The sequence below is a fragment of the Silurus aristotelis genome, assembly GCF_946808225.1.
Source record: "Silurus aristotelis genome assembly, chromosome: 29".
NCBI lineage: Eukaryota > Metazoa > Chordata > Actinopteri > Siluriformes > Siluridae > Silurus > Silurus aristotelis.
In genome coordinates this window covers 11342689-11355211 of record NC_139602.1, presented here as the reverse complement: position 1 = coordinate 11355211, position 12523 = coordinate 11342689, and the positions used below count along the sequence as shown (strand labels likewise).

Genomic DNA, 12523 nt, shown 5'->3' with positions numbered 1-12523 from the left:
GACACGACTGTCTCCAGCGTGTTCTGACTGGCACTGCGGGTTTGATCAGGTTTCCTGTGGGTACTGCGAGTTACTGACCTCATTCGCATTCAGAATCCTACTGTAACGAAGACGTGGGAGGAGGGACGTAGAAAAAGGCTTTATTTGGGGAAAATTGGGAGCCATGAGCCTTAACTGCTATAAATGTTTATCATTGAACTTCTGTATGTACATGTGTGTATCATGTTATATGAGCACATCATCTTCAGATGTCTCCTCTGCACAATCTCTGCATAGTATATTACTATATATAACAGATCTTATTACCAACTGTATTAACTTCTGTACATTAGTCACTCTCACCCTGTACATATAAAACCCATACCCTCATTTAACATTCTAACATATTAACATACATGTTTATTGTAAATAGGCAATTTATGCACTTCTGGTTAGATGCTAAGTGCATTTAGATGACTTTGTACATGTACTTTTCACAATGACAAAGTTGTATCAAATCTAATCTAAAATGAGTTCACAAACTATCAAAAATAATATTAAAAGTTTTAAATCGAACGAAACGAATCGACAGGATTTTTTTCCGTTTAATAGAAAACAGATTATAAACTGAACTGACATGAAAGAGGTGCACACAAACAGGTAGAAATACAAAATAAAGGGTGCAAGACCAGAACCAAAACTAAAGTAAGTGTTTTTTAGTTTGGCTCAATGGATAAGATGTTGGACTTCTGGTCAGAAGGTCATGGGTTCAAATCCTGCCACCACCAAGCTGCCATTAGCTGGACCCTTGAACAATACCCTCAACCTTCAGTTTCTCAGCTGTATACCTGAGATCAATGTAAATCGCTCTGGAGGGCATCTGCCAAAAGCCATAAATGTAAATGTTTTAAATGGATTCAGAAATGCCAGAGTCTTAGATTTTGGGAAGATGTTTGAGCCATTTCTCTGACACAATTACCAGCAACCTGGTCTTTCTGGTCTTTCATTGGAAAGTCTGTTTAATCTCAATTAAGGGAAGATTTATGGTAAAAAAAAAAAAAAAATGTTTCCAGCATAAAAAGATTCTGGATGTTCTACGTAGGACAACCTCGTGTTCAGGTTCCTTCATACGTTCAAACCGAAGAGCACTTAATAGCACCAAATGTAATGTTCTTTGTAAACAATATGTACAACAGGTTGGTTCTAACCTTCTCATGGTCTTCTAGGTGATATCTGCAAAGAACCTACAGTATAAGATTTGTCTCTATGGCCAAAGCAGAGAAACCTTAAAGGAGCAGATTGTGTGAGGGTATGTTTATGGTGACGACTTTGTTCCGGGTGCTGGAGAGAACAAATATCTGTTGTGCACAGCTCCATGAAGATGTTAGTTTCATGTTTCTCATTATATAAATGATCAAAATTTCACAATAATTATAATGTATGTTACTATAATACCATGTTTTACTTCTAATTTCTATACATATAAAATATTTCGTCTATATTTTTTCTTGTACTTTTCTGTCTCTGGAAAACGAATTTCCTTCAGGATTAATAAAGTTCTATCGTATCTTATCTAAAGAGGTTCTATTTGAAATCTTGTGGAAAAGAAACCCCCTGTGTTTAGTTCTTTGCACTGAGAGAAGAAACTTTCCGTCTGCCAGTTTGAACCTTTTTGTTGAGTGTATATTTTTTTAAGAGAGTTTTTTCTTCAAACCCCTTCATAGGGTTCTGCTCAGAACTTAAGTGCTCCACTGGTAGTCAGAAAAAAGGACGTAATAAAGTATACACAGAGAAAGAACTCTTCAAATGTCTGCAAATACTATAAATATTAAAATAAATCAGTCCATGAAGCTCATACTAAAGAAGTTTTCGCATGAAAACACTGGAGCTCCAGCTCCACCATAGAGCCGATATGGATGTAAGAATTGCCAAATGTTCTTCTTTCCAAAACTGTTGAAGGCACACTTTTGTATTGGATGCCTTTGAAATTAGTTAGAATGAAATTTTCCCTTTACTTGAATTAGGAGACACAAACCTGTTCCAGCATGACAATTGTGCACAGCTCCATGAAGATCTGCTTTAAATGGGTTGGTGTTGGTGGAAGATCTCCTGCTATATAGCGCCAACCCTATTGAACACCTTTGGGATGAATTTGAACACTGACTGCACCTCAGGTCTCCTCACCTTCTAACCTACATCACTACCTGACTTTACTACCACCCTGAATGTGCACAAAACTCCACAGAATCTAGTGGAACATCTTCCCGGAGGAGTGGAGGTTATTAAAATGATTAAAACAAAGCAAATGGAGACTAGACATGGAATGGGATTTCTGAAAAAGAAGCACAATCTGCAGGAACCTTCTGGTCAGGTGTTAACAAAAAGGATCTATAGAGTATATGTTGTATTCTATACATATTTGTGTTGCTGTTGCATTAAAATATATTTGACTTTTTATCCATTTTTTGTTACATTGAATGATGTGGAGCATCTGCAAAACAGGTTTGTTCCTTTTCTTACTTGTGCTTTTTTTTTGCTTGGTACGCAAAATTTGCAGCTTGTCATGTTACCAAAAATCATCAGAAACTGCAAAACTCACCACTGCTACCAAAAATGTTAAATATGATTTTCACGTGTCTTAATGTAGTTTGTGTTTTTTGTTGATTTTGTATCACTGGAATTTCCGCCATATACAGTATAACTTTGTGAACTGTTACTATGGAAACGATATTAGCCTATTAGACTCACAGCATTAATTAGGTATAAACCCCTTAATAGTAAGAAATCAGAAAAGTGCTTTTAAAGCAATCATTGTTTCATTTAAACTCAAATAAAATTGGACTCCAGCTTAAAAAAAAAAAGGATTTTACTTTTTTTGCTTTCTGAGAAAATATTTCGTAAGAATGGATATAAAATCAGCATCATGTGCTGACGAAGAAGCTTTGTATAAAATCCTGCCGACGCTAAAATCTACATCAAAATCATTCAGCCAATGTTCTACGGAAATTTGCATAGCAATAAAGTCAATCCAGGAAAACACACACACACACACACTCTTACACACACATTAAAGTACAGTAAATGGCGCCTAATGTTCTCCAGCATAAAAAAATATTTCACGAGGTGTTTTCCTCATCGTTCTCAACAGAACACTGTTAGAAAAGTCCCATTTATAAAAGAGTCTCTCTGAAATTTGATCCTCCACAAACTTCTGCCTTGTGAAAAGTGTTTAGCTGCTCAGAATGGAAGCGTGTCCATAAAGATCTTCTCCACAATAGGTGGAGAAGGAACCAGGTCCTCCAGCTTCAGGTAAAAGATCCTTTGCAGACCTTGCGTGCACAAAGTTCTCAGTTCGGGCAGTTTGCTCAACAGGCGAGACAGACCCGGCTGAGACTTGCTGTGGTCTGCACTGCTGCTGCTGGTTATGTGGGTTCTCAGGGAGGAGATCAAGCGATTCTGAAGCTCTTCCACACGTTTGGGTTCCTTTAGACCATGCCGATCTGGAGATAACATGACAGTGGAGTGTTAGAAAAAAGGTAAATGTTCTAGTGGATAATAGGTTCTGTTTAGAACACTGAAAGGAAGAACTTTGTTTTTTTGTATGTTAACCTTATGGTCAGGTTTCTCCACAGGATCAAACCAAAAAAACACTTTAGAGGAACGCCAATGACATCTAGCAGTTTTAGGATCTCCTCACTGACACCATTTCATTTCACCATCTCAGGTTGAGGTTTTGTATGTTATGAAGAATGTACATCTTTCTTGTAAAAGTTGAAACCCTCTGTTCTGGATTGAATTCATTAATGTTCCACTGATGGGCAAAAAAAAGAACCAGGATGGAACCCTTTTGTTTTGTTTTATTTTGCCAAGAGTGCATTGTTGGTTTCAGCTTTTAAAAAAGGATCCATTTGGAATCTTTTCTGGGTTCTACACAGGTAGAAGAACCCTTTTGAGTGCCAGATGGAACCTTATTTGTTGACATTCTAAAAGTAAACTTCTCTGAAAGAGTAACACTCTGGAGTTTAGATAGAACCTGAAATTTGACCTGATGAGCAAAGAAACCCATCAATGTTCCAGAGGGAACCTTGTTTTGTTATGTTTCTATTTTGAGTTCACCCGGCCATATACTTAAAATTTTTATGGATATCTTGTTAAAGTTGCTCACCTGTGATGATGACGAGTGCCGCTAAGCAGGAGAACGAGGTCACGTCTAGACTCATGCGATGGAGACTCTGGGAGAAGTCCATGATAGAATTGATCCAGTCTCCAAACCCTCGTACGCACTGCGAGCGGTGCAGCACTACACCGTTACAGAATATCAGTTTGTGCTCCTCGGGTTTCGATCTGCAAAAACCCAACAAGAACATCACCTACAGTCCAGATCTCTGATCTCTTACAAGCCAAAAATCTTTGGAGATCCGTACCTGTACGCCAGTCTCAGAATGAAGAGCTCGACGAATGCAGCCTCCAGCAGGAGCTCCTGGTCCTCACAACAGAAGGTGGAGAAGCCAGGAATAGCCTCAGCCCACTTCTTGATAACCTCCATGGTGTCGGTGAGGAGATCGTAAAACTGCTTGATGTCATTGGCGTCCACTTTTTCAGACAAGTTCTTCACTGCTTCCTGGTACTAGATATTGAAAAGAAAAGAATCTGGTATGAGTACATTCAGAACCATCGCTGTAAACAAGTCTCTCCGAGATAATTCATTTCCTCACCTTGGAGTAATCCAGTTTTGCCAAAGCAGGATTGGAGTCAATGTGAGCCCTCACAAGCGAGGCGGTAATATTCACAGGAGTTGCGTTTTCCGAAACACTCTTGGGCTTTGATGGAAGGCGTCCTCTTCTACCTTTAAGACTGTCTGTTCTCACCACTAAGAACATAAAGAAGACAGACAGTTAGCACGATGGCCTTCAAGGTGTACGACGAATAAGTGCTACGATAAATTCACTCTTTTTTTATATATATATATTTTAGGAGTATTAACTATGTTTGCATTGTGAAAGAGTTATATTTGTATGTTTCTAAGCTTTTCTGAAAAACCATACCTTGTATATTAGGCTTTCTAAACTGGCTCAATTCTTACAGAAGAACATTCCCTAATGGAGTCCTCACAAACCCTATAAGAGATCTCTTGATAGTACTTATCTTCTTAAGAAAGTCTCTTTAAGCCTTAAGAGGGACAAGAATCTTTTCCCCCAGTAGGAAGAGGTGCGAGATTTTTATACTGTACACTAGAGTTGCTTCTAGTTTTCTAAACAGACTCTGTTTCAGACTTCTTCTACATAAAACATCTCATGGTTTCGAATAGTGTTATGGGTTGGAAACTTTTTTAATACCATACATTGCAGTAGTGATGGGAAGATCAGATCATTTAAGTGACTCGGGTATTTGAATCTCGTTTATCGCATTCATTCCTTTGATCAGAAATCAAATAAAATGTGACATTTCCAATAATCAGCTCCCCAAACACGTCTACATGCACTAACTCTGTAGTTCCAATAATGAAAATATGACAATGCAGCTAAGAACAAACGATGAACAGAATGAGTAGCTTCACTTCTCATATCTTCTGGTCCGTCTTGTTATTTGTTGTGTCACGTGACTCCCATAATTATTGTAACAATAATGTCAAGATTCAGAGCAAAATAAAACAGCTCTATTGCGTTGTGCAGCGTCTACGGGAGTCACGTGACAAAAGACGTGGATTAGAAAAGTCGAGAGACGAACTGCTCAATTCGGATTCCTCTACATAACCTTTCCATTTTTTTGCAATTCGGCAGAAAATTAACGAATCACTCTTTAAAACGACTCGTTCTTCTGAGTCACATTAAAGACTCGTTAACAACACTGCATTTGGGTCATTTTTTTAAACGGTTAATTTTGAACATATGAATGTTCTTTTTGTGAAGCCAAAAACAAGAATGTACGTTATGGATTTTTCTGTCTAGAGGTTGTGCATTTACATCATTTCCTGATAGGTGCCAGCATGCAAAATCTATTTTTACCTTCTTTGACCATTCCTACTGCGAGGCACTTCTGAAAGCGGCAAAACTGGCATCGGTTTCTCCGTCGCTTGTCGACTGGACAGTCCTTATTGGCAAGGCAGACGTATTTAGCATTCTTCTGAACAGTACGCTGTGAAAACACCACAATAAAACTCTTAGGAGCAGAGCATTTAGAAAGATTTTATATATTTCTAAACAACTTTGAGTCCCCAAAGGTCTTTATTCTTATTTTACTCTCATCTGAACTACATCCCACCCTCTGGTTAGAACAACATCTCGAGAATTCAATGAGGAGCTCACCTTGAAGAAGCCTTTGCACCCTTCGCAGGTGCGAACCCCATAGTGCTGACAGGAAGCATTGTCCCCACACACTGCACAGTGTCCTTCATTAAGACTCCGTGGTTTTGCGGATGAGTGAGCCTCGACCCGTTCAACCTTTAGTACCGAATTGTCCAAGCACCCATGCTCAAGGTTTAGGGATGGGAAATGCAACTGAGAAGGTTGGTGTTGAAGTTGTCCAAAAGCATCCTCATCTCCAAGTTGCAGGCAGTGATCCCGGATCCCAGACAGGGATTGCTGCTCAACTGGAGTGCTGATGGTAAAACAGGAAGGCTGCTGGTGAAGAGCTGTGACCTCTGATGGCCAAGACATGGAAGAAAAAGGACTAAAGGCACTTTCCCAGGTTGATCCAGGATGGCTTTGGAAGCTTGGAGTGGAAGGTGAGGAAGTTACTGAAAGTGGGCTTCCGTAATAATCCGATCCACATGAGGACAAGCTTTCATCCAGACAATTGAAGGCAAAGGTTCCCGGGTAGCAACCATACACCTGGATGTCATCCAGCTTGAAGGGAGACTGAACACTGCGTGGGCTTGTACCTTCAACTAACGAGTTTTGGAAGTCTCCGTGCGCATTTGTGTTCATGTCGGCCAGGACTGAAGCGGTGAACTGGCAAGAGAAGGTGTCAATCTCACCAGGATTGCCCACTAAATTGTTGATACTGGGCAGTGATGACGGAGAAAGCTGCTCCCTCTGGATGCTTAGGTCCATGCCTGGCTTGTTGGAGAGTCCTGAATTTAGAAAGTCAGGGCTGAAGTAGTTGCTTTCGTAAGGCACAGCTCCATACTGGGTCTCGACGCAAGGCATCACTGTGTCTGTGAATAGAGAGCGAGTGTTAGAGTCGACTGTCATAATAATGAACCGGTACAAACATTTGTTTAGACAATCTGTCAGCAAGTCCCTGTTTCACAGGTGCACGAGACCATCACTCATGCCCAAGTGCCACTTCAAAGTTGTCTTAGCACCTCTAAGTGGCAGTAAATCCAAACCCCTGACTCCTTCGCTACCCGAAAACCTCACCGAAATTTTAGAGGAAGTTCGGAGAGGCTGAGTTAGGGGTAAGCGATCTTCTTGCTGAAAGAGGTTTCATTACCGAGCCATTAAGGCAGACACCCCAGGTCATGTTTGACTCACGGCATTTGGGAATATGTAGGAATTTGGTTTCAGATACAGTCGTGCAACGCAAGCCAACACGGAGGAGGTGCGAAGGTCAAGCGCAGGCTGTTTGAGCTCGGGTAAACGTCCACTGGGATGTCGAGGTTCTTCTGTCTTCTGTGTTTTATAAATGAGTACTACTTCGAAGAGCTTTCTATTTATTCTAGAATAATATCAAGTGGATATCAGAGGTCTGCACACCCCCAGTTAAAATGTCGGTAAGTTTTAAAAATCATGTCAGAAATTTCTACACCCTCAATGTTAAATTTTAACATATAAAAAATTATGTGAAAATAATTACCTGGTTGCATAAGTATACACACCCCTAACCTACAATTTGGTTGATGTACAACTCAGTCTTTTTTGTCCAAGCCTTTGATCTTGTTTATTTGTTTATATGCATCTTCTCATTAAAAATTCCTTTCCCTCTTCAGATTAATAGCAGGCACCTGAACGTTTTGCAATAAAACTGGTATTTGTAGCGCTTCAGGACTCCCTCCATCATGATAATAGAAACTGTAGTTCAGCTAAAGAAAAGCAGTGCTAAAGCCAGATGCTGCTACCACCACCATGCTTTAGTGTTGCATGGTGATAATGTTATTTTAGTAATAACCTTATGAAATACCTCGTCTTGAACCTGGTCTTATCATGTGAGCTGTTTTCCTTTTTGTGAGAAAAGCATTTCATCTAGCTGCCCTACCCTATCGACCAGACGTGTGAAGAACGTGAAGGATTGGTGTCACATGCAGAGAGTAAATCAGGACTTGTCAGATGTTCCTGCAGCTCCAGTAAAGCTGTAGATCTCTCTCGGGTAAGTGTTTGTCTCGTTATAAACTTTAAAGAGACGTCCTGTTTTTTGGTGAGGTCACTGAGGTGATCATTTTCTCTACACATGTTGTAAATAGACAATTATATAATCTTTTGCTTTGTAAGCTCTTTTAGGAACATGGCTTTAGTAGTCAAATGAAAACAAGAAGATGAGGAAAATAATACAAAAATGGCTGATCTTTATTCCGGGGTTAATTAGAATAATTTTTATAGAGGATGGCTGTATGATTATAACCTTTTCTTTGTAAATATTCTTGAAATGTTTTTTTTTTCCGATTTTTTGGGTTTTCCGCTTTTAAAAGGTTGTAATTCCCAAGTTAAGGCTGGAAAAAGGGTCAGACATCTACTATTTTAGCGAAGGTATTTTATATTGTATTCTATTCTTTATATTCATACTGTATCTGTAAGTATACAGTGAAAAGGGTTTTGTGTTGTTAATAAAAAAAAACTACTAATTACATGTAGTGTTAAAATTGAGAAACAAACAACGTATGTAATATTTAACCTTGTATTTTTATATAGTGTATTTGCGGTGTATATAAGGTGTATATGAGGTGTATATGAGGTGTGTATGAGGTGTATATGAGGTGTGTATGAGGTGTGTATGAGGTGTATATGAGGTGTGTATGAGGTGTATATGAGATGTATATGAGGTGTATAAGAGGTGTGTATGAGGTGTGTATGAGGTGTGTATGAGGTGTATATGAGGTGTGTATGAGGTGTATATGAGGTGTGTATGAGGTGTATATGAGGTGTATATGAGGTGTGTATGAGGTGTATATGAGGTGTGTATGAGGTGTATATGAGGTGTGTATGAGGTGTATATGAGGTCTGTATGAGGTGTGTATGAGGTGTGTATGAGGTGTATATGAGGTGTATATGGGGTGTATATGAGGTGTGTATGAGGTGTGTATGAGGTGTATATGAGGTGTATATGAGGTGTATATGAGGTGTGTATGAGGTGTGTATGAGGTGTACATGAGGTGTGTATAAGGTGTGTATGAGGTGTGTATGAGGTGTATATGAGGTGTGTATGAGGTGTATATGAGGTGTGTATGAGGTGTATATGAGGTGTATATGAGGTGTGTATGAGGTGTGTATGAGGTGTATATGAGGTGTGTATGAGGTGTGTATGAGGTGTGTATGAGGTGTATATGAGGTGTATATAAGGTGTGTATGAGGTGTATATGAGGTGTATATGAGGTGTGTATGAAGTATATATAAGGTGTGTATGAGGTGTATATGAGGTGTATATGAGGTGTGTATGAAGTATATATGAGGTGTGTATGAGGTGTATATGAGGTGTATATGAGGTGTGTATGAGGTGTGTATGAGGTGTGTATGAGGTGTGTATGAGGTGTGCATGAGGTGTATATGAGGTGTATATGAGGTGTGTATGAGGTGTGTATGAGGTGTGTATGAGGTGTATATGAGGTGTATATAAGGTGTGTATGAGGTGTATATGAGGTGTATATGAGGTGTGTATGAAGTATATATGAGGTGTGTATGAGGTGTATATGAGGTGTATATGAGGTGTGTATGAGGTGTGTATGAGGTGTATATGAGGTGTATATAAGGTGTGTATGAGGTGTATATGAGGTGTGTATGAGGTGTGTATGAGGTGTATATGAGGTGTATATAAGGTGTGTATGAGGTGTATATGAGGTGTATATGAGGTGTGTATGAAGTATATATAAGGTGTGTATGAGGTGTATATGAGGTGTGTATGAGGTGTATATAAGGTGTGTATGAGGTGTATATGAGGTGTATATGAAGTATATATAAGGTGTGTATGAGGTGTATATGAGGTGTGTATGAGGTGTATATAAGGTGTGTATGAGGTGTATATGAGGTGTGTATGAAGTATATATAAGGTGTGTATGAGGTGTATATGAGGTGTGTATGAGGTGTATATAAGGTGTGTATGAGGTGTATATGAGGTGTATATGAGGTGTGTATGAAGTATATATAAGGTGTGTATGAGGTGTATATGAGGTGTGTATGAGGTGTATATAAGGTGTGTATGAGGTGTATATGAGGTGTGTATGAAGTATATATAAGGTGTGTATGAGGTGTATATGAGGTGTGTATGAGGTGTATATAAGGTGTGTATGAGGTGTATATGAGGTGTATATGAGGTGTGTATGAAGTATATATAAGGTGTGTATGAGGTGTATATGAGGTGTGTATGAGGTGTATATAAGGTGTGTATGAGGTGTATATGAGGTGTATATGAGGTGTGTATGAGGTGTATATGAGGTGTATATGAGGTGTATATAAGGTGTGTATGAAGTATATATAAGGTGTGTATGAGGTGTATATGAGGTGTGTATGAGGTGTATATAAGGTGTGTATGAGGTGTATATGAGGTGTGTATGAAGTATATATAAGGTGTGTATGAGGTGTATATGAGGTGTGTATGAGGTGTATATAAGGTGTGTATGAGGTGTATATGAGGTGTATATGAGGTGTGTATGAAGTATATATAAGGTGTGTATGAGGTGTATATGAGGTGTGTATGAGGTGTATATAAGGTGTGTATGAGGTGTATATGAGGTGTATATGAGGTGTGTATGAGGTGTATATGAGGTGTATATGAGGTGTATATAAGGTGTGTATGAAGTATATATAAGGTGTGTATGAGGTGTATATGAGGTGTGTATGAGGTGTATATAAGGTGTGTATGAGGTGTATATGAGGTGTATATGAGGTGTGTATGAAGTATATATAAGGTGTGTATGAGGTGTATATAAGGTCAGTATTGTGAAGTATAAATCAGAATCCTTGTTTTGTTTTGTTTTTTGATCAACGATCGAAATAAACATTATTGCAAATTTAATTTAAAAAAAATTGCTGATGGAAAAAACTTTTTCTTTTATAAAACCCTTAATATTGAAAAACTTGACTTTCTAAAAAGCGAACAATGAATGTTAGTATTTTTCAGCACCTGATCGTTATAAGAACTCCAGTGAGACTTCGTATGTTATATGTTATCTAATTAATATTTACTATAAATAGATTTTCTTTGATGCCATCTGTTTGCTATTTTAGGTCTCCAGTGCAGACGCCCTTGACCTGTGAAATCCAGCTTTCTGACCTCTAAGGAGGACTCACATCACACGGCTGTATGGAACGAGCACGTCGTCTGATCCTTAAACACGTAATAAATTGTGCACGAGGCAGTGGAGATATGCGATATCCCTTTCGCTTCCATCTTTAGGAGCAGTGAGCTTCATCGTAAATCTTGTTATAGTGGGGGGGGGGGGCAAATTTCTCCTGTGTGACTGGAAGAGGCAGGAACTGTAGGAGAACTTCATTCTCACAGCATCAGTATGGACCAGGATGTTTGCTTGCACATGCATCATAAAATTTAATAATAATAATAATAATAATAATAATAAAGTAGTAATAATGGTATAAATACAGGGTAGAATACAAATTTTGTGAAAGATTTCATTGGTTTAGTTTGACTGCTAGAAAATAAATTATATAATAATAATAATAATAATAATAATAATAATAATAATAATAATAATAATAATAATAATAATAGAGATAGAAAATAATGTTTTAAAGTGGTCTGTTGTCCAGTGGAGCTGAAAGTGTTTTACTTTTATTTTTGTATAGAAAACACATTTTTATATTAATTCATTTCAGCCTCCAGAAGGACTTTTGGAAGGACTTGGGTCCAAAATGTCCTGATTTTTTTCTGGAGACTCTTTTAAAAAGAACAAAGTCCACAAAGTTTTCAGTCCAGTATTTAAACATATTGATAATAATAATAATAATAATAATAATAATAATAATAATAATAATAATAATAATAATAATCTTACCTTTATAGATAAATATCCGTGTAGTAAATGTGTGTTTAATTCCACTCAAGAAATCAGAAGTCAGGAGACCTGAGCCCTCAGCAGCTCCTCTCTCATCCACACACACTCTCACACACACTCTCTCTGTCACACACACACTCTCTCTGTTTAACACCGACTCCGCGCTCCCCTGCTACACCTGACCGATATACTTCTCCGTGACGTCGCCCCGGAGGCGCGGCATCACCATATTAGGAGAACGCGATCAAAGGGGTTTCCGGATGAAAGGGGGCGGGACCCGATCCCACGCGCTCTCTTTGACGCACACGCGCTACCGGGATTCCATTGACGCAAGACGGCGAGAGCGGAACCGCGCACGCGCTCTAAAAATAGACGCGCGAGGCT

General features: G+C 38.7%; 1 protein-coding gene across 1 annotated transcript; it reads right to left on the bottom strand.

The window, feature by feature from the left end:
- Nucleotides 1-2829: 2829 nt before the first annotated feature.
- LOC310722776 (putative nuclear hormone receptor HR38) lies at nucleotides 2830-12307 on the bottom strand. The gene is made up of 7 exons (XM_083535447.1): nucleotides 12140-12307; nucleotides 6285-7135; nucleotides 5985-6114; nucleotides 4695-4849; nucleotides 4404-4606; nucleotides 4145-4323; nucleotides 2830-3479 (listed from the first exon to the last, which is right to left on the bottom strand). The coding sequence occupies exons 2-7, from the start codon at nucleotides 7125-7127 to the stop codon at nucleotides 3217-3219; spliced, it is 1773 nt and encodes a 590-aa protein (XP_083391573.1). The 5' UTR covers nucleotides 7128-7135; nucleotides 12140-12307; the 3' UTR covers nucleotides 2830-3216.
- Nucleotides 12308-12523: the final 216 nt, after the last annotated feature.